The sequence below is a fragment of the Cannabis sativa genome, chromosome 8 (assembly GCF_029168945.1).
Source record: "Cannabis sativa cultivar Pink pepper isolate KNU-18-1 chromosome 8, ASM2916894v1, whole genome shotgun sequence".
NCBI lineage: Eukaryota > Viridiplantae > Streptophyta > Magnoliopsida > Rosales > Cannabaceae > Cannabis > Cannabis sativa.
In genome coordinates this window covers 30,521,139-30,546,307 of record NC_083608.1, presented here as the reverse complement: position 1 = coordinate 30,546,307, position 25,169 = coordinate 30,521,139, and the positions used below count along the sequence as shown (strand labels likewise).

The 25,169-nt window shown below is 36.8% G+C and overlaps 4 protein-coding genes across 11 annotated transcripts; 2 read left to right on the top strand and 2 right to left on the bottom strand.

Moving 5' to 3' along the window:
- Positions 1 to 4,475, top strand: LOC133030539 (uncharacterized). Its single transcript, XM_061103316.1, has 3 exons — positions 1 to 210; positions 3,181 to 4,172; positions 4,217 to 4,475. Exons 1-3 carry the CDS (start codon positions 1 to 3, stop codon positions 4,473 to 4,475), a joined length of 1,461 nt encoding a protein of 486 aa, XP_060959299.1.
- Positions 4,476 to 9,871: 5,396 nt separating this feature from the next.
- On the top strand, positions 9,872 to 16,081 carry LOC115700098 (uncharacterized). Its single transcript, XM_061102764.1, has 3 exons — positions 9,872 to 10,649; position 11,419; positions 15,942 to 16,081. The coding sequence occupies exons 1-3, from the start codon at positions 9,999 to 10,001 to the stop codon at positions 16,079 to 16,081; spliced, it is 792 nt and encodes a 263-aa protein (XP_060958747.1). The 5' UTR covers positions 9,872 to 9,998.
- Positions 16,082 to 16,751: 670 nt separating this feature from the next.
- Positions 16,752 to 19,044, bottom strand: LOC115698604 (uncharacterized protein At3g61260). 6 transcript variants are annotated; one of them, XM_030625721.2, is made up of 6 exons: positions 18,442 to 19,044; positions 18,269 to 18,363; positions 17,852 to 18,097; positions 17,378 to 17,753; positions 17,125 to 17,206; positions 16,752 to 17,050 (listed from the first exon to the last, which is right to left on the bottom strand). In XM_030625721.2, exons 1-6 carry the CDS (start codon positions 18,465 to 18,467, stop codon positions 16,859 to 16,861), a joined length of 1,017 nt encoding a protein of 338 aa, XP_030481581.2. In that variant the 5' UTR covers positions 18,468 to 19,044; the 3' UTR covers positions 16,752 to 16,858. The 6 variants fall into 6 exon arrangements, with proteins under 6 accessions (XP_030481581.2, XP_030481582.2, XP_030481580.2 ...); XM_030625722.2 differs by having other exon boundaries at positions 17,125 to 17,218; positions 17,876 to 18,097; positions 18,442 to 18,929; XM_030625720.2 differs by having other exon boundaries at positions 17,125 to 17,218; positions 18,442 to 18,715.
- On the bottom strand, positions 18,888 to 21,546 carry LOC115701149 (heparanase-like protein 1). Of its 3 annotated transcripts, XM_030628856.2 has the most exons (9): positions 21,263 to 21,546; positions 21,127 to 21,163; positions 20,859 to 21,042; positions 20,599 to 20,750; positions 20,270 to 20,503; positions 19,929 to 20,118; positions 19,692 to 19,817; positions 19,498 to 19,597; positions 18,888 to 19,413 (listed from the first exon to the last, which is right to left on the bottom strand). In XM_030628856.2, exons 1-9 carry the CDS (start codon positions 21,470 to 21,472, stop codon positions 19,105 to 19,107), a joined length of 1,542 nt encoding a protein of 513 aa, XP_030484716.2. In that variant the 5' UTR covers positions 21,473 to 21,546; the 3' UTR covers positions 18,888 to 19,104. The 3 variants fall into 3 exon arrangements, with proteins under 3 accessions (XP_030484716.2, XP_060958742.1, XP_060958743.1); XM_061102759.1 differs by lacking the exon at positions 20,270 to 20,503 and having other exon boundaries at positions 19,692 to 19,832; positions 21,263 to 21,520; XM_061102760.1 differs by lacking the exon at positions 20,270 to 20,503 and having other exon boundaries at positions 21,263 to 21,515.
- Positions 21,547 to 25,169: the final 3,623 nt, after the last annotated feature.

Genomic DNA, 25,169 nt, shown 5'->3' with positions numbered 1-25,169 from the left:
ATGGTGATGAAGCCTTGGAATCCTATAGACGACTTCACTAAGGAAGAAGTTACGAACGTGCCTACTTTGGTTCAGCTCAAAGGTCTAGATATCAAATACTGGGGAGAAGCTTCTCTGTTCAAAATTGCAGGCCAACTGGGGGTACCCTTACAAGTCGACAATGTTACTAAGAACAGGGATAGGCTACAATATCCCAGGATCCTAATCCAAGTAAGTCTAGCAAAAGATTTCCCTGAGAAAATCAGTTTTATTGATGAATTTGATCATGAAGTGGATTTAGATATTAAATATGAATGGTTGCCTTTAGTTTGTTACAATTGCTCTAGAATTGGGCATAGAACTTCAAACTGCAGGAAAAAGGAGGAGAAGAAAGAAGCAGGGTGTAACACCCTAACTAACATAGGCGTATTACGTGATTTTTAAACATACTGTGCAGCTCGTTGCTAATCAACGAGGTTTATGGAAAAACGTGATTAATTAAAATTTTGCTTTTTAATTAAACTTATAAAACAATATTACAAAAGACTCGGGATCCCGATTATAAAATTATTTACAAAAGATTTAACTGTTTAACTGATACATAAAATAAAGGTCGTCTAACGACCAGTTACAAAAAATCAGCCTCGCTGTCCCGATGATCGTACGCTCCAGGCCTAACCGCCCCGACATGTACAATCTTCACAAGCTCGCTCACGGCCCATCAGCTTTAGCCTTGCCTTTACCTACACATAAACGTAAACTGTGAGTCGACAAACTCAGTAAGAAAAGCATAATAATACTCATACATAAGCCTAACTGCCGTGTCCAACACGATACTGAGTCCCGCTACTGCCGTGTCCAACACGATACTGAGCCACTACTGCCATGTCCAACATGGTACTAAGTTTTGAACGTTCACGGGGACGGTACTATTGACAAGTATCCTCCTGATCGGTCGAACCGGTCATACTCCGGCTGCTGGTCATACTCCAGCCTGTACCGACGGGATAGGTCAATAGTACGGAACCACCAACCAAATGTCAGCCTGATCGGTCGAACCGGTCATACTCCAGCTGCTGGTCATACTTCAGCCTGTACCGACGTGACAGGGTTGGATGGTTCGAAGCCAACATACATAACTAATGTAATCTAACAGGCTTCCTACATGCACGCTAAACATGTAATCTACATATGCATACTGTTATACTAATCTTACCTGGATTCCGAATTCAGGTGTGCCGGTCAACCTGACTGGAACTTTAGCTGAGCGGCGGATTACAGGCTCCTAAACCATAAAAATCACAACACTGTAAGTGACACGCTAAATCACTTCCCGGGGACTTAAACTAGGAACTAAAAGTTTCCCTATCGGTAAAACGCATGGCAATACCCCTAAAACATAAAAACGAGGAAAACACGGGTTCTGAAAATTCCCCAACCGGCAGACCGGTTGCCCAACCGGAATTCCGGTTCTGGGAATTACTGAACCCTCATCCGGAATTCCGGTTGCACAACCGGAATTCCGGTTCCTCGCAGGAACTTTTCAAAAATTCCTAACTCACTCAAATCAAACCCAATTCAAACCAAACTTTCCAGACCTGCTCTAAATACCCCAAAGAACATTTCTAAAGCATCAAACCTACCCAGAAACCACAGAAATGAAAAACACCATGGGAGCTCCAAGCTTTGAGTTTAAACTCTAACTTGGCTAAAGCTCACACACAAGCCTCAAAGCTAGCTTAGAATCACATAATCAAGCATAGAAACACTGCAGAAAACAAAACCTAGTTCATGCAATAACTACAGCCACCAAATTCTCAATTTTTACTTTGAAAACCTTAGCCTCTTAACAAGAAAATTAACCAACTCAAGCAAGAACAACTAGCATGCATTTCAACCTAACTAAACCTAATTAATTCAACATTTTAGACATAGAAACAACAACAATAACAAGCAGCAGCATCATCATCAAAATCCTCCATGCATTTACTCATCTTTTACATCAAAATTTAAAGAAAACAAAGAAAGAAAGCTAGACAAGAATTACCTCAATTAAGAACACTCTAACTTGCAGAAAATCACTTGAAAATGAAGAGGAGAAACCACTCTTCTTGCTGCCTCAAATGGCCGAAAAAGAGAGAGGAAAATAGAGAGAGTTTTTTGAGAAATTCTATTTTTTTCTAAGTGTAATTTTTTTAATGAAAATGAAATACCATCACATAACATATATTAAATCCATTTCAGCCAAATAACAATTAAATAAATATTTAATTTTCAAATAATAAACCCACATAAGACAAAACACTAATGGGGCAAAAAGACCATTTTGCCCCTCCACCATAAAACCACATAAATCATACTAAAGGGGTATTTTTGGGAAATTCTAAATTCCCGGCCATTCCCGACATTCCCAATGTCTAAAACCCGTCCCCAAACTACTAACATACTAAGTTGTGATTTCTACTGAGCCAAACGCCGAGTTCCAAATACCGGGCACCGGAAAAGCAAAATATGAAAACTACTGAATAACATAACCATGCATTTCTGAATTCCATAAATAACAGTATAATAAATTATTTAAATAGCTATAAATAATTTTCATAATTAATCATGATTAACTGCTAATTTCCAAATTAAACTAAGCGGGCATTACACAGGGAAACAAGTTTGGATGCCTAAGAAACCAGCAATTAATGTAGAGAAGTAGCTCGATGATGATGGTTTTCAGAAGGTCAGTAAAGGAAAAAAGGTATTGCCAAGGAAGGAAGCAGAAGGGACATCAACAAAGAATATGTTTGGTCTCTTAATGATGATTTTGAGATTGTAGCAGGAATGAGATTGATTGTGGCGTAGCAGAACAAGCAAATGAGCAAAACACAGGAGGGGAGGGAGATCCCTCTTCCTCAAATGGATAGGTTCTTATGCTAGAATGTGAGAGGGATTAACAGCCAGCATAAACACAATGAAATCAAGCAATTGATGTATTCGAAGCAAGCTGGGTTTGTTAGTCTCTTAGAAACAAAGGTTCAGAATAAGAATATGGGAACTTTATATACAAGCCTCTTCCAAGGTTGGTGTTTTTCAAATAATAATCCTTGGTTAGACAAAGGAAGAATAGTTATAGCTTGGCAACCAAATATCTACTCTATAGATTTTAAATATTGCTCTAGCGAAATAATGCATTGTTATGTGCAATCATAGAAACAAACAGGGAAGTTCTTTGTGTCACTGATTTATGCTTTCAATGATGAGAAAAAGAGAGAAGAATTATGGGCAGATCTAGAGGAATTGGCGAAGAAACTAAGTGAACCATGGATTCTAATGGGGGACTTCAATGAGATAATGAATGGAGATGAAAGAATAGTAAGAAGGGCTCAGTGCAATCCATCTCAGAGACTTCAAGATTGTATCGGGAACTGTAATATGGCTGATTTGAAGTATTCAGGGTCTTTCTACACATGGAACAATAAGCAAAAGCCTGAAGAGAGGATTTTTTCCAAAATTGATAGAGAAATGGTCAATTCACATTGGATCAATGCTTTTCCTTGTTCTGAAGCTGTTTTCTTACCTGAATTAAGCTTCGACCATATTCCTATCTTGGTGACTATTTATGAAGATAGGTTCTGTGGGAGGAAGCCATTTAGGTATTTCAACATGTGGAAACAAGCTATTGAGTATGATAACTTGGTAACCAAGGCCTGGCAAGAAGATATCAAAGGGACGAAAATGTATTGTATAGTGCAGAAACTAAGAAGAGTGAAGATGGTGCTGAAACACATAAACCAAACCGGTTTTACAGACATACAAAAGACAATGCTTACTACACGAGAAGCTTTGGCTGAGTTGCAAGTTAAATTGAATAAGGAGCCACAGAATGTGGAATTTATGAACCAAGAGCAGGAACTAAGAAGCAAATTTGCAGAAGTTAGTAAGGCATTTGCTAGCTTCATGGCACAAAAAGCTAAGGTCAGTTGGGCTAAATATGGTGATGAGAATTCACACATTTTCCATGCCTCCTTAAAATTGAGAAGGATTCAAAACAGAATTTTCTCGATTGAGGATGAGCATGGAAATTGGTGCGACTCTCCAAAGAAAGTTCAGCATGCCTTCTTAGACTATTACCAAAAGCTATTAGGGACTAAAATTCCAGCCAAAAGGGAAGTTGTTCAAGCAATTGTGGATTTGGGACTAAGGTAACAAGTTATCACAAGGATATTCTATTGGCTGATTACACAAGGAAGGAAGTAGAAGATGCTATTTTTGCTATTGATAGGGATAAAGCCCCTGGACCAGATGGGTATGGAAGTGCTTTCTTCCAAGACAATTGGAAACTTGTAGGGGATGAGATAGTAGAGGCAGTATTATCTTTTTTAAATTCTGGAAAGATTTTAAAAGAGATTGATACTACCACTATTACTCTAATTCCAAAAACAAAATGCCCTAAGAGTGTAGTGGACGTTAGACAAATCTCATGCTGCAATGTTATATACAATTGAAGTCCCCTTCTGATATAGCCAAAAAATGATAAAAAAAAGATGCAAAACACTGAAAAAAAACCTATTTTGCTTGGGATTAGAAGGGGCGGGCTGCAGTATGGGATTTCCATGCCTAGGCGCGGTCCCCCCTTTATTTAAGCAGTGAGTTTTCTGCTACGTTAACTGATAGTATTTTTGCCATAACTCTCTTGATATTGTTCAGAATTGGACACTTCAAGATGCTCAGGAAAGATAAAAGTGAGATATAGAACTTTTATGCTTCTACCTTTTCCAAAATCTGATCAGATCATAGTCGAATTTAGGCTTTAAGTTTCAGCTTTACTTTTTTGCACAATTTTCTCTATTTTATAGTTCATCTTTTTGTGAGATCTTTTTATCTTTTTTCCATCTTATTCCTTTGATATTTTTTAATCTTCTTCTATTTTAAATTTGCAAAAATAAAAGATAAAAATTGTAAAATTCCTCAAAATAAGAGTAGAACTAAATTAAAAATGCACTAAAAATTAACCTAAAAATAATACTAAAAACAACCTAACAACTTCACAGACTTAAACAAGGCTTGTCCAAAAGATTTTGTCCCACTTCCCTGGATCGATCAGATGGTGGATGACTTATCTAGATATAAACTTTTAAGCTTCATGGATGCATGCTCCGACTATAATCAAATCAAGATGTACATAATGGATCAAGAACATACCAACTTCCAGATGGATAAAGGTATGTAATTATATGTTATGATGTCATTTGTGTTCAAGAATGCTAGACCAACATGTCAACGTCTGGTGAACAAAATGTTTAAGGAAGTTTTAAGGAAGAACATGAAAGTCTATGTGGATGACATGCTAGTCAAATGAAAGACTTCCAAAGAGCATAGTGATGATCTAAAAAAGGCTTTTTCTATCATCCAAAAGTACAGAATGAAGCCAAATCCCCAAAAAAATACCTTTACAGTTTCCTCAAGGAAGTTCCTAGGATTCATTGACAACTTTAGAGGGATTGAAGCCAATTCGGAGAAGATCCAAGCCATTCTAAATATGCATTCCCCCTAAAAACACAAAGATGTACAAAGTCTGACTGGAAGGATGCAGCGCTAAGTGGGTTTGTTTCAAAGTCCACTGACAAATGCATTCCTTTCTTAAATGTTTTGAGCAGAAGTAATAAGTTTGAATGGACTACCGAGTGTGAATATGGCAATGAGAAACTGACCCATAGTCTCAATCAAAGGCCAAGTTCTAGCAGATTTCATTGTGGAATGTACTTGAATCAATAACAATATGAAGGAACGCATATTGAAAATAGAAGTCTAGAAGATTTTTATTGATGGAGCATCAAATGAGAAAGGTTATGGAGCAAAAATCATATTGATTGCTCTGTAGGGGCATCAAATCTAAATGCCCTTAAGTTTTAATTCACTGCCTCCAACAAAGAAGCAAAACATGAAGAATTGATTGCAGGCTTTTAATTGGCCAAAGAAGTTGGAGCCCAAAAATTGAACTCTACAACGATTCTTTGAATAGTGTGTTTTAGAGGATGGTTGTAGTGAGGCAAATGTTGTTCTTATCACAAAGAAGAAGAACCCAAAGCTTATGTCTGCTTTTTGTCCAATAGCCCTTTGTAACAATATGTACAAGATTATCACAAAGGTAATGGTCAATATGATGAAGCCATTTATGGATTCTATTATTTTAAAAAATCAAAGTGCGTTTATTCTGGGTCGTTTAATCTCTAACAATGTTTTGGTTTCATTTAAAATCCTACATTACTTGAAAAGAAAACAAAAAGGAAAAAATGGTTACATGGCTCTCAAACTTGATATGAGCAAGGCATATGATCGAGTTGAATGGTCTTTTCTTGAAGCGATGTTATGAAAGTTAGGATTTATTGAGAGTTGGGTCCAACTAGTTTTGAGGTGTGTTACATCTATGAGGTATAAAGTTATTCATGGGAACCATGAAATTGGACCAATCATTCCTTCGAGAGGGATTCGTCAAGGAGACCCCCTTTCACATTACCTCTTTATTCTTTGTGTAGAGGGCTTCTCAACATTACTTCGCAAGTATGAGCAAAGAGGGTGGCTTCATGGTTGTAAAGTAGCTAATAGTGCTTCGAGGATTTCCCACATGTTATTCGCAGATGATAACTATTTTTACTGTAAGGCTACAAAATTGGAGGATACTCGAATCAAAGAAATTCTCCACAAATTTGAATTGGCTTCGAGTCAGAAGGTCAATTTCTCTAAATCTTCTATATTTTTTTTTATCTCCAATACCATGGATATGGTGACAGAAAGACTTAGCAGATCTTTGGGAATGGTTGCTACCCTTGAGGGAAGCTTATACTTGGGTCTTGCAAGCTCTATGAGTCGTAATAAAACAGCTGCACTGGGTTTTTTAAAGGAGAAGGTTCGGAAAAGACTTTAAGGTTGGGGAACAAAGTTCATATCTCAAGCATGCAAGGAAGTTTTAATAAAGTTTGTTGCTCAATTGCTCCCAAGCTATTCCATGAATGTCTTTTTACTACTTCTTGAAGTCACGAGAGAAATGAAGAGTTTGATGTCTAAGTATTGTTAGCAGTCATCGTCTAGCACTAACACCAGTATCCATTGGATGTCGTGGAAACGACTTTGTAATCACAAAACAGAGGGTGGAATGGGCTTTCATAGTTTAAGGGACTTTAATTTGACACTGTTTGGCAAGCAAGGTTAGATGTTTCTCGTTAAACCTGAATCTTTGGTATCTCAGTTTTCAAATCCATGTATTATCCTAAAGGTACTTTCCTTATAGCAGTTATTGGCTCTAATCAAAGTTTTGTTTGGCGTAGTGTTCTTGAGGCCCAAAACCTAATGGCTAATGGTGTTCGCTAGTCTGTTAGTGATGGCAAAAATATTTTAGTGTTAGGTGATCCTTGGTTACCTGATAAAGGAAATCCATTAGTAACCTCTTTGCATACGAGTCTTATGAATGCTAAAGTTTCCAATCTTATGACAATGGATGGATCGGATTGGGATTTGGAAGTGTTGAATGATTTATTTAATTCACAAGACCGAGAGTTAATTCTTTAAATTCCTATCCAAGCTATGTTAGCTCAAGATTGTCTAATTTGGTTCAGAGAATTATCTGGTTTGTACACCGTTAAAAGCGCCTATAAACTGATCCAAAAGCTTAAAGGAGAGGTGAACTTAGAGGAGTCTTCAGTGAATAAATTTGGAAGAAATTATGGAACCTCAAGCTTCCCCCAAAGATGAAAAATCTGGTTTGGAGAGCTAGTAACGGTTGCCTCCCTACCATGGCTCAACTTTGCTCAAAGCACGTTGAGGTTAACTCCCTCTATCAAGTGTGTTCACTGGATGATAATCTATTTTGCACGCCTTGGTAACCTGCCTAGTTACTAAACTTTGTTGGGATCGGGTTGGTATAGGCACGGGTGTGCAGTAGGAGCTGAGTTTTTTCGCTTAGTGTGTTGCAAAATTCTAAGTGCTAGATTGGAAGGAAAAAGAGTTGTTGGTTGCTATTTCTTGGGCTATTTGGAATACAAGGAATGATAGGGTTTGGCGGAATAAAATAGTAGGTATGGATATCATCATTTCGTTAGTAAGAGGCTTCCTTAATCAATGGCTAAATGCTCAAAATGATGGTTTGGAGGTTTCATTACTAGTTTTCTACCAAGTGATGGAGCAGAGCATTGGATGGCTCCACAAGAAAATAGTGTTAAGGTCAATGTTGACGCAGCGATGTTTGGTGAGACCCAACAATTTGGGATTGGTTTCGTGGCTCGTAATGGGTGAGGATTGCTTACTGAAGGCTGCACTAAGACTTTTCATGGTCAGTCTTCTCCTGAAATATTCGAAGTCATGGGAGTCCAAGAAGCGCTAAGCTAGATCAAGGCGTGTCAATGGCCACAAGTGATACTTGAAACCGATTATCTTTTGGTTGTTCAAGCCTTACATAACTCAATTGTTATGATTTCCATGTTTGGTCAAGTGGTTAGTGATTGTATGACTATGCTTAATGTTCTAAAAAAATATTTTTGTTTATTTTGTTAGACGATCAATTAATATGGCGGCTTATAAGTTTGCTAGAGCCTCTATATTATTTCTTGATTGTAATTTTATTTTTAAATCTGTTCCAAGTGATTTTTTATCTTATTTGTAACTGAGATGGTCTTTGAATAAATGTATGATTTTCCATAACAAATATATATATATATATAAAGAACTTAAAACTAAGTGATGAGGAGTATTTGCTAATAGAGGACTTTTCTGAGATATAAAAGTACCTATTAGAAAAACAAACAGAAACATAAACAAAATGAATGAGAAATAAATAAATATTAAAATTAAGTGATGATTAATATTTATTTCTTTTATGCAAATCATAAATCGTGGTTGTTGGCTACAATCGGATCGGATTTACATCTAGATCGAGTGATGGTGTCATTATTTACATGAATGTCTACATTATTTTGAACTAATTTTCTGTACTAAAATTATAATACCTAATACACCTTCATTTTCGTACTACTTCCGAGGACGAAAAAACCCACGGCGGAAATTACTTCTCCAAAAGAAATGGACAAGCAGACCCAAACGATGTCGTCTACCAAATCTCTTATACATTTTCATATAAATAGAAGAAAACACCATACTACAGAGAGAAGAAGAAGAAGATGACCGAGTGTGCGACTTCTTCTGCTTCGATCTCTGCTCAACATTCTCTCTTCATCATTTCAAATCTTTGATTTTTTTACTGAAATTATGCAACAAAGGTAAAATATTTTCCTCACTGGAGTTAATGTCTTTTCCAAACTGTTGATTATTCGAATCTACCTTCGCTTAAATCTCTTTCTCAATTTTCTTTTGCGCATATATATATCAATCTTTTTATTTAATTCATTGCACTGATTTATTTTGATATTTGTATTAATTTACTGCTTCAGTCGAACTTTGTCTGCTACGAATTGTATTTGAGTAGTTGGTTGCGATGCAACCGTTAATTTCAATTTTCTGATTTAAAATATTAATATTGGTAACTGGAAAGATGGTTTTCTCATTTTCAAAATTATTTGGCAAAAATAACATTGATATATATATATATATTTACATAATTTTGGAAAATAAACAGTGAGATGAGAAATTGATTGAGTAATACTTTTATTAGCTTGTTTGTTCCGTAACTCAAACAAACTACAACGCGGGACTTTTATTGTTAACATGTTCCAATATGAATATATGTTACTGTTATTGAGAAATAAAAATATATTCATATAGTTTTTTCCTTTCTTCTTTGTCTACTTGAAATAATTTCAATTGTAATGATAATTGCTTCTAGCTCGTTTTATTGACTTAATTACTTTTTTAAACTATTCTTTATTATAGTCCATCAGGGGGGAAAAAGCTATTGATAGCATAAACAAAAGCAGGAATTTATTCAGTTTAGTTCATGGCCTATTGGGGTTTCATAAAAGAATGATGCAATCTTGACAATTTTAGCGTTTGAGTTATCTTGTACAGTTATTATATTTAAGATGTGGGATTTTGCTTCAAATGCCATTTCAAGTATTGGACCAAAGAAAAGCTCCAACTTTTCGAGTCAAGCTTTTTTAGAGTGTTCAGATGACGATGTCTGCTCAAATAGTAGCAGAGAAGAAGGACTAGAGTGTCCCATATGCTGGGAATCTTTCAACATTGTTGAGAATGTACCCTATGTCTTGTGGTGTGGCCATACTTTGTGCAAGCATTGTGTCTTAGGGCTTCAGTGGGCAGTCATAAAATCCCCAGCTCAACAATTTAAAATTCCCTTTTTCATTTCCTGCCCTTGGTGCCACCTGCTCTCGTTAAGGTTAATTTATAAGGGAAATTTAAAGTTTCCTCGTAAGACCTTCTTCTTTTTATGGATGGTGGAGAGCTTGAATGGTGATAGAATTAAGTTTGGATCATCCTTCCCTGGGGAAAATCAACATGTTTTGCCTCACGACGGAAGTGAAGCCCCAAGGAATCCAACTCGCAATGGTAACCTCATGAGTGCCTCATTTTCTAGTTGCTCTGGACTTTCAAGATATAATGGTGATAATGGTAGCAGCCATGTTGACGGGAACTATTGTTCTCTTCACAAATCTATTGATTTCTTTATTCACTTTACATCCAAGTTTTCATTAGTCATCATATTACTCTTGATAGTTGATAAGCACCTGGTAATTGATTAACAACTATAGCAGTAAAATACGAATGTAACAGCAAAGATGAAGAATAATTTTTGGAAGCTTTATTGAATTGTAAGGGGAAAAGGAGACTATAGTCTCATACAATAAAGAGAAGAGTTCTCATGATGTAGAGAACTTCTCAGTACTTGCATAATCGAAAAATATAGCTTCCCTTGGCACTAAAAGGCCAACAACAACCCCCACAATTCCCAAACTACCCTCTAACAAACTCACCCAGTCAAAAGACTCAACCTACCCTTGACCCAATGGTCCAACCTTCCTTCTAGCATAGGTGAATCAGATAGGAGGCTTAGCATTCCTATCATTGCCCCCCCCCCCCCCCAAATTTTTAACCTTGTCCTCAAGGTTGAAGACTAGAAATTGTGCCCGAATGACATCAAATTTCTCCCTAGTGGCTTCAAACATAGGCAGGTCCTTCCAATGAATCAGAACCTCGACTGCTTGGTCCACGGATGAGGGGTTTTAGCGCACATTGAGCAGCTCCCCTGGTTCAACAATGAGTTCCAAATCAGAAGACAAAGTAGGAGGGATAGTCGGGGAAGAGTGGGCATCTCCAACAGCAGCTCGTAGTTGTGACACATGAAAAACCGAGTGAATGGCAGCGGAAGGAGGTAAATCCAATTGATATGCAACCTTCCCAATGCGCTTCAAGACTGTGAATGGACCATAGTACCTTGCTGACAGCTTCTCATTCTTATGGACAACGAGTGATTTCTGGCGATAGGGTCGTAATTTGACAAAGACCCTATCCCTGATGTTGAACTCCACCTGCCTTCGTGAGCCATCTGCCACAACCTTCATTTTCTGTTGAGCGCGCAAGAGGTGCATTTTCAAATCATCCAAGAATGAGTCCCTCTCCTCGAGCCATTGATCCACGGCCAACACCGACGTGGACCCGGACGAATAGCGAACCAAAGAGGGTGGGTCACGGCCATACAGAACTTTGAATGGGGTACAACCCAAGGAAGAATGATAGGTGGTGTTGTACCAATACTTTGCCCAAGCCAACCATTTATCCCAACCCTTTGGGCGATTGGAAGCGAAACAACGGAGATAAGTTTCAAGGAAACGATTAACAACTTCGGAGTGACCATCAGTTTGGGGGTGGTACGAGGTGCTGTGACGGAGCATAGTCCCTTGGAGTTTGAACAATTCCGACCAAAAATGGCTAAGAAAAATTTGATCTCGATCGGAGACAATGGAGGATGGCACCCCATGTAACTTGACCACGTGATTGATGAATGTTTCTGCCACAGTTTTGGCCATGAAGGGATGCTTGAGGCCAATAAAGTGGCCGTGAAGGGATGATTTTGGCAAGCCTTCGATGAAATCCATGATAAGATCTTCCCACACTTGGGCTGGTAAAGACAAGGGCTGTAGCAAACCTCCGGGAGACATTTCCAAATACTTATTTCGTTGGCAAGTGTCGCAAGCTCGCACAAATGCCAATACTTTGGCCTTCATTCCAACCCAATAAACATCTCCTTTGAGTCGCTGATATGTCCGTAGCTCCCCCGAATGACCCCCAACCGGAGAGCAATGATACTCCTGTAAGAAGTGAGGAATCATTGATGAAGTAGAGGACAACACCAACATGCCATTGTACAGCAATCGGTCGTGCACCACTGAAAAACCAGCAATAGTTTTACCTTGCTCCAAATTAGCTTTTATCTTTGACAAAAAGGCATCTTAAGCAACTTCCCTTTGAACCAACTCCCAATCCAACCATGTTGTTGAAGATAAGAGAGAACATTCGACTTGGCCAACCCGAGACAAGGCATCAACCGCTTTGTTTGTCTTTCCCAGACAAAATTGGATATCAAAATCATAACCCAAAAGCTTCACTAACCATTTTTGGTGCTCCGGAGTAACCAGCCGCTGTTCAAGCAAGTATTTAAGATTCTTTTGATCCGTACGAACCACAAAACGTCTTCCCAAGAGATAAGGCCGCCACTTGAGTATTGCAAAAACAATAGCCATTAATTCCTTCTCATATATCGACTTCAACCTAGCTTTAGGCTTCAAAACCTGACTGAAATAAGCTAGTGGACGATCATCTTGCATGAGGACAGCACCTAATCCAAACCTGGAAGCATCTGTTTCCACTATGAAAGGCTTGTGAAAATCGGGTAGAGCCAAAACAGGAACAGTCGTTATGGCTGTCTTCAATGTCTCAAATGCTTTTGTAGCCTCTTCTATCCACCCATATTGCTCTTTTTTAAGCTGGTCCGTGACTGGCCTCGCAATGGTACCATAATCCTTGACAAACTTCCTATAATAACCCGCGAGACTAAGAAATCCCCTTAACTCTTTATTTGATTTCGGTAGTGGCCACTCAAGCATAGCTTGGATCTTAGAAGGATCAACCGCAACTCACTGACCAGAAATGATATGTCCCAAGTACTCTACTTGATGCTGGCCGAAACAACATTTCTTCAAGTTGGCAAAAAACTGATGCTCCGAAAGGGTTTGCAACAAGATTTCGAGATCTTTGACATGAGTAGTCTCGTCGGGGTTGTAAACAAGGATATCGTCAAAGAACACTAACACCCGCTTGCGAAGATGAGGCTTGAAAATCTCGTTCATCTGAGATTGGAAGGTAGCAGGTGCGTTAGTCAACCCGAAGGGCATGACGAAAAACTCATAGTGACCTTCATGAGTACGGAAGGCCGTCTTGTGAATGTCTTCGGGTTGGACACGAATTTGATGATAGCTCGAGCGTAAGTCCAACTTGGAGAACACTTGTGCCCCGTGCAACTCATCAATCAACTCTTCAATCACGGGAATGGGATATTTGTCGGGTACCGTAGCTCGATTCAAGGCCCGATAATCAACACAGAAACGCCAACCACCATCTTTCTTCTTGACTAGGAGAATCGGGCTAGAATAAGGGCTAGTACTTGGTTGAATAATGCCTACCGTTAACATTCCCTTCACTAATTTTTCAACTTCATCTTTAATACTATAAGGATAAGGATAGGGTCGAACACTCACCGGAGATGCATCTGGCCGAAGAGGAATGGCATGATCATGGCTTCTTGGCGGAGGAAGAGATGCCGTTGTATTGAACACCCTTGAATATCGTTGTAATACTTTGTTGACAGCCGCAAAATGTTTCGCTTCCACATGACAAACTGACACACAACCCAATTCCACCCATACTCCTTGTTTCTCATGTTGTAGCAAACGAATCATACTTTTCAGCGAAACCCGGGCCTTATGGAGTAGAGGATTGCCCCTCAAGATGATTGGTTGACCCCCACCTTTAGCTTCATGGTATGGTCCTTCCAATGGTGAGTAGTCTCCCCTAAGGTCTTAAGCCATTGCACACCAAGTATAACATCCGTACTAACAACCTGCAGTGGAAGAAAGTCTTCAACAATTTCCAACTCCTGTAGCATCAGTGATACCGCTCGACAAATCCCTTCCCCTCTGACTGCTTGCCCACTTCCCATTTGTACCCCATACGCCTCTGTGGTGGAAAGGGGAAGCTCCAACTTCCAAGCCAATTCGGTAGTGATAAAGTTGTGGGTGGCACCACTATCGACAAGAACCACAACTTCTTGGCCATGAATGGAACCCAAAATCTTCATAGTTTTGGGAGAAGTAAGGTCGACCAAAGCATTCAAAGAGACTTCAACCATTTGAGCTTCGGCTGCTTCCGATAATTCGGCGAACCCAAGAGCTTCGGCGACTGGGTCCGATAATTGTTCCTCCATTAGTTCTTCCTGTTGAAGAAGTATTTGTCTGCTTGAGAACACTCATGACCACGAATCCATCGACCGTCACATTTGAAGCATAGTCCCTTACGTTTCTTTTCTTGTATTTCCGACTCTGTATACCGGCGGTACACCGGAGATGTCGCTTGAGAAGATGATTGTTTGGAGCTAGCCCCTGGTGAAAGCTGAGTAGAGTGTGATGAAGAAGTCGGTGATGTCACATAGGTGCCTTTGCTGGAGTCGGGTAAGAGAAGAGTGGATAATGGAGGTCTTGGACTTGACCTCATGGGCCCATTCAGCCCATTTCTGTGTAGTCTTGTTAGGGCCTGATTTGCTTCCACTTGTTCAGCCAAGTCCATCATGTGCACAAGTCCATTGGGCTCCAGAATTCTCAATGGGGCTTGGATCTCTATCTTCAAACCTTTGAGGAAAGCTGTCTGAAGAGCTTGGTCTCCCATCGGTCCGATTGTCGATGCTAGCGCTTCAAATCTTCGTCTGTAATCTTGCACAGTTGTGACCTGATGATGAACAAAAAATCTATCAAAAACAGTACCCTCAGCCTTCTGACAAAATCTCCGGAGAAGAAGCGATTTGAGCTCCTCCCACGAATTAATGGCGTGCCGCTGGTTTTCCCAGCGAAACCAGTTCAGCGCCGCTCCTTCGAGGCACAACACCGCTGCCTCCAACTGTTCAGGTGGTGATAGTCGCTGCAACCCAAAGTAGCGTTCAGCTCGGTAAGCCCATTTATCCGGGTTGTCGCCGGAGAAGAGTGGTAGTTCAATTTTCTGAGCATGAAATTCGTTCCGAGGCTCCCCTAACACCGTGTCTCTCCCCGTGAACCCGATGCCAACATTTCTTCCATTAGACCCTGCACCTCCGGTCGCCGTTGACCTTTCGCCTTGAAGACGTCGTCCCGAACCATGGTTGCCATTTGAGTTTTCTCTGAGAGATGCTAACTCATCAACAATTCTGCCGTTTGATATAACCAATCTATTTAAAACTTCCTTCAGAGATTGAAGCTCCACCCCGTGAGTCTTCAGTAGAACTCCATGGTCATTGAGTTGATTATTAACACCCGACACAGCCGACTGAACTCCCGTCACCGCCACTTCGACTTCTTTAACACGAGATTCCATTCTCGTTATCACCGGCATCCGCCAAGAACGTCAAGCTCTGATACCAATTGATAAGCACTTGGTAATTGATTAACAACTATAGCAGTAAATGTAACAACAAAGATGAAGAAGAATTCTTGGAAGCTTTATTGAATTGTAAGGAAAAAAGGAGACTATAGTCTCATACAATAAAGAGAAGAGTTCTCATGATGCAGAGAACTTCTCAGTACTTGCATAACCGAAAAATATAGCTTCCCCGGGCACTAAAAGGCCAACAACAACCCCCACAATTCCCAAACTACCCTGTAACAAACTCACCCAGCCAAAAGACTCAACCTACCCTTGACCCAATGGTCCAAACTTCCTTCTAGCATAGGTGAATCGGATAGGAGGCTTAGCATTCCTATCAATAGTATTCTTTGTCATACCCGGGAGTGCTGTCATCTTGGCCATTTACTTTGTACTCACTGTTCTTTTTGCAATCCTGCCTTTCTTGGTAGTGTACTATGCTTACCCCACTATAAAGAGGCTGGTAAGTGAAATAACTTCATGAGACATCATTCGCTTGTCACTTTCATAGACCTTGGAGACTTGTGCGTGCTGTTTCAAATTCTCACCGCATTGAGACATTGATCATAACTCATCCATATATAAACATAATGAAGTTTGAAAGCTTATGATCCTGTTATGTGGTTCATCTTGTAAAGGAGGTTTGAGTGTATCATTGCTTGTGAGAATCTCATTTACATATTTGAGCGGCACAAGATACTGCTCAACTAGTTTCGGTCATCATGCTGAGATGTTATTAATGTTGCGGAAAATGTTTAGAAGAGCGTAAGTATTATGATGAGTTTAACTTATTAGCAGTCAAGGGATTTTTGGGATACATGGCCCTTTGAATTTCAGATTCTTTTATTTAAATGGTTGCATGTTTTATTGGCCTCTATGATTTGTTTCTGGTTGCAATTATTGTATCTATGGATCATGTTCTATTCTATGTTTCTGCTTGTAATTGTTGGTATGGTCTACAAAGGAAAAATGAATGAGTTGGAAAACTTTTTTGGTTATTGTTGATAGTTTTATTTTTTCTTTCAAACTTTTTTGAAGTTAGTTCACAGGCACAGAAATTTTCGTCACTTCTATGGTGGTTACCATTGTTTTTTGTGTAAGAAATTGTTTACAGCCACAAACTTTTGTTACAGAAAGATAAATCACACAACAAGTTTGTCATCTCACTGTTGTTTCATTTCGAGTAAAGTGATGTAAGGAAATATCTACATTGTTTATTTTTGATGCTTGAAAGTATTCCAGGTTACATAATATGTGTCATTCAAAAGCAGAAACATGTTTTTGGAAGTGCTCCTGTTCTTCTGATTGTATCAGCTTTTTCCTTCACCTTTAATTGGTCCTTCCTCTTTTTTTCTTCTGCCTTTGCCCTTGCTCCCCCTGCAACTTGATCTATATATTCCATCTCCGTGCGGTACTTTTTTAAAGCTTTTGCTCTTTTTTCCTCCAATTTTCCCTGCAACTCAAGTAAGTCTAGCATTAGTATCTTATCATTGGTGCAACCAAAATTTGAAAAGAATATGTTGATACCTCTGATTTTACTGCGTGGCGTTTGGCTTTCTCCTTCCTTTTCTGCTCCCAGTCAAGTATAGTCGCCATTTGCTTATCATACCTGAAAATGTGTCTGTTAATAAAATTCTACAATTACATTTTGTTTCCCTGGCAAATCTTGAATTAGTATCTCAATTTAGTTGTCAATTTAACTGAAGGCTTGTGTTTCAAGGTGTCTATAGATGCCTCAAGAGTTTGATGTTAAAACAATGTAGCATCTGTAGATAAATACCTTTCTTGGACTCTCGCCATCTCAGCTTCTTCCCAAGCATCTGCTTGAGCTTTCCTCATTCCAGGCCCTGTTGAGCTTTGTCTCTTTGGTTGAGGCGGTGGTTTCACTGTGGTGGGCAAATCAGATTTTGATGTTGAAGTTCCAGTGTCATATCTGTGGCTCGGCTGCTTATCATGTAGTGGTTTGGCAGCTACCTCTGTTTTTGATGCTGTCCTTCCAACTTTAGAACTGCCGCTAAGTTCCATCTCAAGCGTTGATCCAGTCTTTCTAAATGAAGGGGCCGGGAGCAAGGTTTTTTCTGGTTTTTTTGTATGGGTAGCAGCAGTTGCTGGCACCATGCTGTCTGGGTTTTCTGAACTTTTCATTGTACCTTTACCTATTGGGAAGAACATGGATATCTTAGTACTAGTTCATGAAAGAATATATTACAATATAGAATTTTTAATAGCCAGAAATATGTTCTGTATATTTCACCAGAGAAACTTTTTGAAGCTCTACCAGGTTCCTGGATCGAAAGTGTTGACTCTTTCTTGCCTTTGCTTGATATCTTAGATGTTTCAGGTTGTTCTCTTTGATATGGGAGACCTAAGTCTTTGAGTGAGCTAATGGCATATGCAGCAGCTGCCACAGCAGTTGCACGGTCAATATCGTTAGAATCATTATCTTGATTCATTTGCTTACTGAATTGTCTCCTGAACCAGTTCTGATCTTTCTTTCTATCTGCAAACGTAAAATAGTTTTATGTAATTGTTCGATACTCAGCAAACTTTGAAGTTTCTGTTTTCCAACCTTGGATATGGGAATTTTAGTTTGATTTCTGAGATTGAGCATTCGCATATGATTGATACAGGCTACCTCAAAAGAAGAAAAAATAAAATAAAATTGTAGTACCTTTAAAAGTTATAGTTTTCTGGACTGGTATAGTTAGGTCTTTGCTGCTACTAGACCCTTCGTTCTTGTCCTGCCCGAATCCTGAAAATCTTACTCTAAAACAATTGTGGGTAAGCTGTAGAATGTTTATGCTTAAAAGATTACATATTTAAGAGTTAGAAACAATGAACTACCTTGTTTGCCTAAACAAATTATCCATTCTTGAAACAAAGCTTGGTGTGGAACTTCTTTCTTATGTACATGGCATCATCCATAAGCAGGTGTTTAATATTTATCTGAAATGAGAACTATGGTTAGGTTGATATAGCAGGTAATAGGCTATTATTATACTAGTGTGGCGGTAGAGGGAAAGAGCCAAGTTTGGGTAATGCGTTGCATGCAAGTCCTGACTTGCAGCTTAAGCTTCTGTGGTGAAGAAAAGTATACATTCTTTTCCTTTGTGTTCAGCTTTTTCCATGAATATATAATTATATTTATATACAATAATAATTGTATATAAACACATATTATTAGCTTGCGTATTAGAAAATATCTCAGAATATATTAACGCAGCCGTTATAGTGCTTCAACAGCAAAAAGGTACAACAATCTTTTGTTGCTTCATTGAAACTCTATTCTCTTTTTGAAAGCCATATAATTTCTTGATTGAAATCGTGTTAAAACTTTAAGCCCTTTAACAGGGAATCTTTTGGTTTTTACAAGTTGACTAGAAGAAAAATCTTCCAAGATCATCTTCATATCTACTATGGGTATAACTTTATGAGCAAGTAAGTATAAGATGAATAGTAAGTGATGAAAATCTTGACAAAATAAAAGATCATCAACTAAAGGATCTTCTATACACACGCGAAGGCCCTTTTGTCCTTGAAAACTACAAAGACAAACGAATCAGGTGCAACACAGACAGGCGAGTAAGAATCAACAAGAATTGGCTCCATTAAAGGAATATCAGATGAATTTGTCAGCTGTAATGGAGTTCCGTTCAGAAGCACCTCATCACTTTGAATATAACCATTTTTTGCGGTCAAATGGTACTCTTCTCTTTGTGATCTTCTCTCAGATAACTTTTGAAAAGGATAGACAGAGATGACGACATGGAAGAATGTAGAATTTGAGAAGTTAATCAAGAGAAGAGTAATTCCAGGCTGCAAAAAAAAAAAAAAGTTAAGTTGATTTGAGTACAAACAAAGAATGACCCACAAGACGAGCATACATTGGATTTGACTAACCTTATTCTTTGAACAATGGGAGTAAGCACGTAATTTTGGAGATCCATCATGACTGGCCGCAAGTACTTCCTTTCCCATTAGTCGGTGCCATAAAAGTGCACTGCTTAAGGAAAAATGCACCAAATGGATTAGATTTGAAACCACTAAGTAATTAATGCTTTGCTTAAAATATACTTAATGCTGTAGATTCTAACCCATAGTAGTCTGGATTGGGAACAAAGGTGGTTGTATTGAGAAGACCGTAGAACCCTCCAATCAAGGCTTGTCTGCAATAGACCTTATGATCTAAGCTTGATGCCATGCCCAGTTGATCCAAATACCTGTTTTTCTCTCCCCTCGAGAAAAAATGTCAATTGCTATTTTTCAAAACGGACTTTACTGTCCAAATCATTCACTATACAAATCAAAAGAAAGAGATGGGGTTTTCTAACCAGAAGCCATCAACAAATCTATCTTGAACATTTTTGCCTCCACTGTTATAAGCTCCACCAGCTTCTCCAACCCAAGCTCCGGCTTTAGGGGAATACTTTTTCACAATCCTTGAGACATTTCTGTAAGTGTGAGCAACCTTGTCTAGGTAAACTGGGTCCTGAATCCGGTTAATAACACCAGGATCAACCCCTGAAAAATTATGGGTTTTGTTTGAACCGAATAGAAAATAAGAATTATCCTCAAATTGCAAATACATATGATACATTTCCTAAAAGGTACTTGGCCAAATCATGCAAGAAAACAAAAGAACAAACTTCATTATGTCCTACATTTTTATTACCTGCACCAAGATTATAGATGTGGTGAGTTACTCCATCTACTATTCCTGGTCCAGTGGTCTCTAGGAATGTACTAAACCATTTTTCATCATAGAAACCAGCAGGACCTAATACTTTTGGCCTTGTTGACGCAATTGGGTACAATTCTCTTAACAAATTTTTTAGCACAATTATGTCTCTACCATATTGAACACTATTTACTCTTGCAGCTACTCCAGACCCACATAACTCGTTTCCTAATAACAAATCAAATTATAAAAAGATCAATGCTGACCCACCTCACATCTAAATTAAAACAATATAACTTCGACAAAACTATCTATATATATACCTAGTTCATACGAGTCAATTTTGTACCCTTTTTCCAGGGTGTACTCCATGAGTTGTCGAGCATTTTCAGGGTTCCATTCACCTATCCATAATTTGTCTTCTCGAGATGCAATTTTTCCATAGAGGGCATTCAAACTAAATGTCACCAAAGCTCTACAACAACGAGAAAAAAGGTGTTTCTGTTTAGGTAAACAAGTAATTGAATTCATTCATAGCTTAAAAAAAAAAAAACAAGGTATGTAGTATGTCATGTCAGTATACCTTGTTTGGTTAAACAAATAGTTGAGTTCATCCCATCTCGTTTGGGAAAGGCAACCATTGCTGAATCCAAACAGACCATTCTTTTGGAGCCTAAACTTGGGGCATTCTTTAACTGCATTTCCAACATCGTACACTACCAGATCTTCTAACGAGCCTCCCAATCTTATCCTCAGAGGATTGAATGCTGTAATTTAAGTTCAAGTTAGCAGAGAAATGTGTCAGTACAATATTATGGGTTCGCAAATTATTTAATTATCTTGAATTTCACCTGTAATAGCATTAACAAATATCTTGTTCTTTATATCCTGAAAAAAAAAGTCCTACTCAAATCATAACTGCATTATAATTATATTATTAAGTACAAAAGGATATGAGAAAGAAAAGAAAACAAAAAAAAGAAGTGCCAGATTGAGAATGCCAGCGTTGCCCCAGGGGCACTGATTGTAGTCACATTTTTCAGGGGGCCACCAGTCAAGAGTTGCACATATAAAATTGTCGTCTGTTTTGCCTATAGAGGATTCTCCTCTAATCGTTACTCTTACAAATTCAGATGATGAAATTGGAAGAAATAATACAACAAAATTAAACAGCATTACTTTCATTACTATCTTCATTATTATAGAGATGTTTTTGGAAGAATAACAATTAGATAGTTTATTGTTTTATTACTTTGTTTGGCTTGAAATATGTATATTATATTACCTTCTTTGTGCTTTTAATTAGGAACATGTACTGAATGTTATGCTACATTTCAGGATTGTATTCTCTTTTTTATTATAATTATTGTTTCACATTCTTTGTGTTTCAACTTTGAAGTTGATTCTTGTTACTTTTTTTTTTTTTTTTTGTTCACTAAAATAAATTCAATAGATATTTCTTTTATTATCCATATTAGTAATAGTTAGGTAAATTTTTTTAGCTTTTTTATATTTGGAACCCAAAATATATTATTTGTGGTTGTTATGTTTGGAATTAAATTTAAAAAATTTACATCAAATACTAATTTTTTTTCAAACTTTATATTTATACTTTAACAAGGAAATTTTTATATTTATACTTTAACAAGGAAATTTTTATATTTATACTTTGCTCACTTATTTATTTTTTTTTTTTTACAATTTTTTACTTATTAAAACTTCAAAAAAAAAAAAAAAATTATATCTCTTTTTTTAACACCATTTTTCTCTCTTACAAAAAAATTAATAGCACTCTTGCTACATTTTTATCTTTTATATGATTAATAAAAGTAATGTATATTTTTTAGATGTTTTGTAGTTTATTCAGACTTAGTTTATAAATGATTTGTATATTTCATAAGATTGATGTCTTGTTATTTTTCTGGTTATCTATAGTTATCTTTTTCTTATTTTATAGTTATTTTTATGTTGTTGGTTAGGTATTTAATAGTTATCATTATGTTGTGTTTATTTTTTTTTACCGTTGTTATTTAATTTATGTATATTTTTTATCGTGTATATTTTTAAGTTTATTTTAGACAATAATTTTGTTGTATATATGTGTATTTTTTTTTTTTGTTATTTTTCAGTTTATAGTTATTTTTTAACTATCACTAACTTAAAAAGGAAAAGAAAAAAAAAAGTTGAAAGAAGAAAGTTACAACAACAAATCCCATGAAAAAAAATAATGTAATGGTACAAAAAGATAAATGAAATTCTCAAAACTAAGTAATAAAATTTTCTTAATACAAAAACATATTGAGGAGTTGATATTATATTGCTTATTACAATTAGGTAAATATTTTGTTATTTTTTGGTTGCTTTGTAGGTATACTTTTGTTGTTTTATAGTTATTTTCATAGTTTTTGTTAAGTTGTTCTAGGGTTATTATTTTTTAGTTGTTTTATATTTTACTGAAATATTATCTTTTTGTAATTTTAAAACTTTAAATACAGTATTTTTTTGTAAAGTTAGTATAGTAAAAATATAAAAAACTTCGTATCACAATATTTTTGTACTTTTTTTTTTTTTTTTTTTTTCAATTTACAGTATTTTTGTAACTTTCTCTTAAATTTTGTTGAGAAAAATGTAGGAAATTAAAGTGAGAAAAATGTAAAAATAAAATCAATTTTTTATGTGTGGTATGAAAGATTTTATTAAATTAAACTTTTTTCCATACAATTTTTCTTTTTATACTGAACATAAAGTTTTTTTCGACATATTCTTTACTTTTTTTTCTCCCATCAAAATCTAACTTTCTAACATAGATCCTTTTTTTTTTTTTCAAATCAGTGGAAGATTAATTTATACTATGTTTCATAGAAATTATTGTAATGAAAGAAAGAGTAGAGGTCATAGGAGAACTGAAGTATATTTTCTCTCTTCATTGTTTGAAAAGGAAAAGAAAATATGCCCTTATTAATTTGTTTGATATTTGAGTAAAAACTGAAAAATAAATTATTAATATTTCACCATACATAAATATTGTTATTTGAATTTTTTATTTTTATATTACCATTTAGAGAAATTTACGTGGTGGGAGGAAATTTTAAAATTAATCTCATGATTACAATTTTTTTTTTTATTTCAATCTTAGAACTTTCTCATTTTAATTTATTTTTAAACACGTGTACAGACGCCAAAAAAATAGCAGCACATAAATACAAATGGGCTAATTATTATTTTTTTTTTAAAGAAAATCACTGTTATTATAATTAAAGTCATTTACAATAACCGAGAAAATAGGATAAGAAATTTCTCCTATCCAACTAATGTCATCATCCAACGTACCCTAAAGTAAATTTAACTAAATCATGCGCTGCTTGATTAGCAAATCGTTAACATGGGAAACTATAACTTTAGGAAAAAAAGATAAAAGACAACGAACATTCATAATAAGATCAAAAAACAAGATAAGTCTGTAGAGGAAGAATTTAAAGCTATGGAGACTCTCAAAGCATCAGTTTCCATATAAGTTAAAGATAGTTGTAACTGCGATACCCAATTAAGAGCATGAAAAGAGTTTTTGCCTCCATCTCATCAGATCTAAAACTTCCTTGAACAACTTTTGAACAAGCAGCAACAACCACTCCATTATGATCTCTAATAATTGCTCCAATCCCTAATTTTTTCTGTTCTAAATTGGTAGCTGCATCATTGTTTAATTTGAAACCATTAATACGTGGTGGCTGCCAAGTTTGGTCCTGCTGTATACGGACTGATCTGGGCAAAGGATGAACCTAATTATCAGCTACAACAGCCTTTAAGCAAGGTCTTTTAGCATGTAAAAATTATTCATGGTAACTTGTTACATATTAAACAATAGAGGCAGCTTGACGTGATACTCCACCATGAAAGGCTCTGTTACTATCAGTCCATATACCCCACAACAAGCAAGTAATGACCTCAAAATCTTCCTGATTATGGATTGAAGAAAGATGATGCAAATAATCACCATTAAATATGCTTTGAGCTTGTCTAAAATTAATTAAAAATTTGGAATGCTTCCATATTGCTTTAGCATGTTTACATCCAAAGAGCGCATGGCCAATTGACTCCCAGCTCAAAGAACAAAGTGAGCATTCACCTGAATCTATTATATTTTTCTTGAAAAGTGCATCAGCAGTGGGTAATACATTTTGAAAAACTTTCTAAGCAAAGATACGAATCTTAGGTGGCAAATTCAGGTCCAAAAGTATTTCCACCAATCTCAGTGTTGATCAGAAGTTGAGGAATTTTGTTGTTCTTCTAAAGAAGTTGCTAAGTGAAACCCCGATTTGAAAGTGTAAGAACCGGTTGTAGTATGGTGCCGTATTAACCTGTCCGGACCAACAAAGTAGCTAAGGGAAATTGACGATATTCGTTCAATATCAATTGGCTTGAAATACATATTCAACATAGAGACATTCCAAACTCGATCTTCAGTAATGAAACTCGAAACCGTCATTGATGGAGACCTTGAAAAACTAAAAGATTGAAACTCATTGTGACTCTGTATCCAAGGATCATAACCACTTGCAATGTGAAGACCATTACCAATCTTATATTGCAGCCCTTTAATCAATAATTCTCTACCGTAACAAATACTTTGCTATGTTAAAGATGGTGAGTGGCCAATGATAGCATCTAAAAAGGATGTGTTTGAAAAATACCGATGTTTGAGCAAACGGCTTAATAATGAATCAGGCATATCAAAATCCTCCATGCTTTCTTTGTCAAAAGTGCTTGGTTGAAGTGAACAAAGGAGAGAAACCCCATACCACCTTCAATTTTCGATTTGCATAAAGATTTTTATCTTTTCCAATGTATTTTTGTGCCATTCTAATTACTTCCCCACCAAAAGTTTGCCATCATA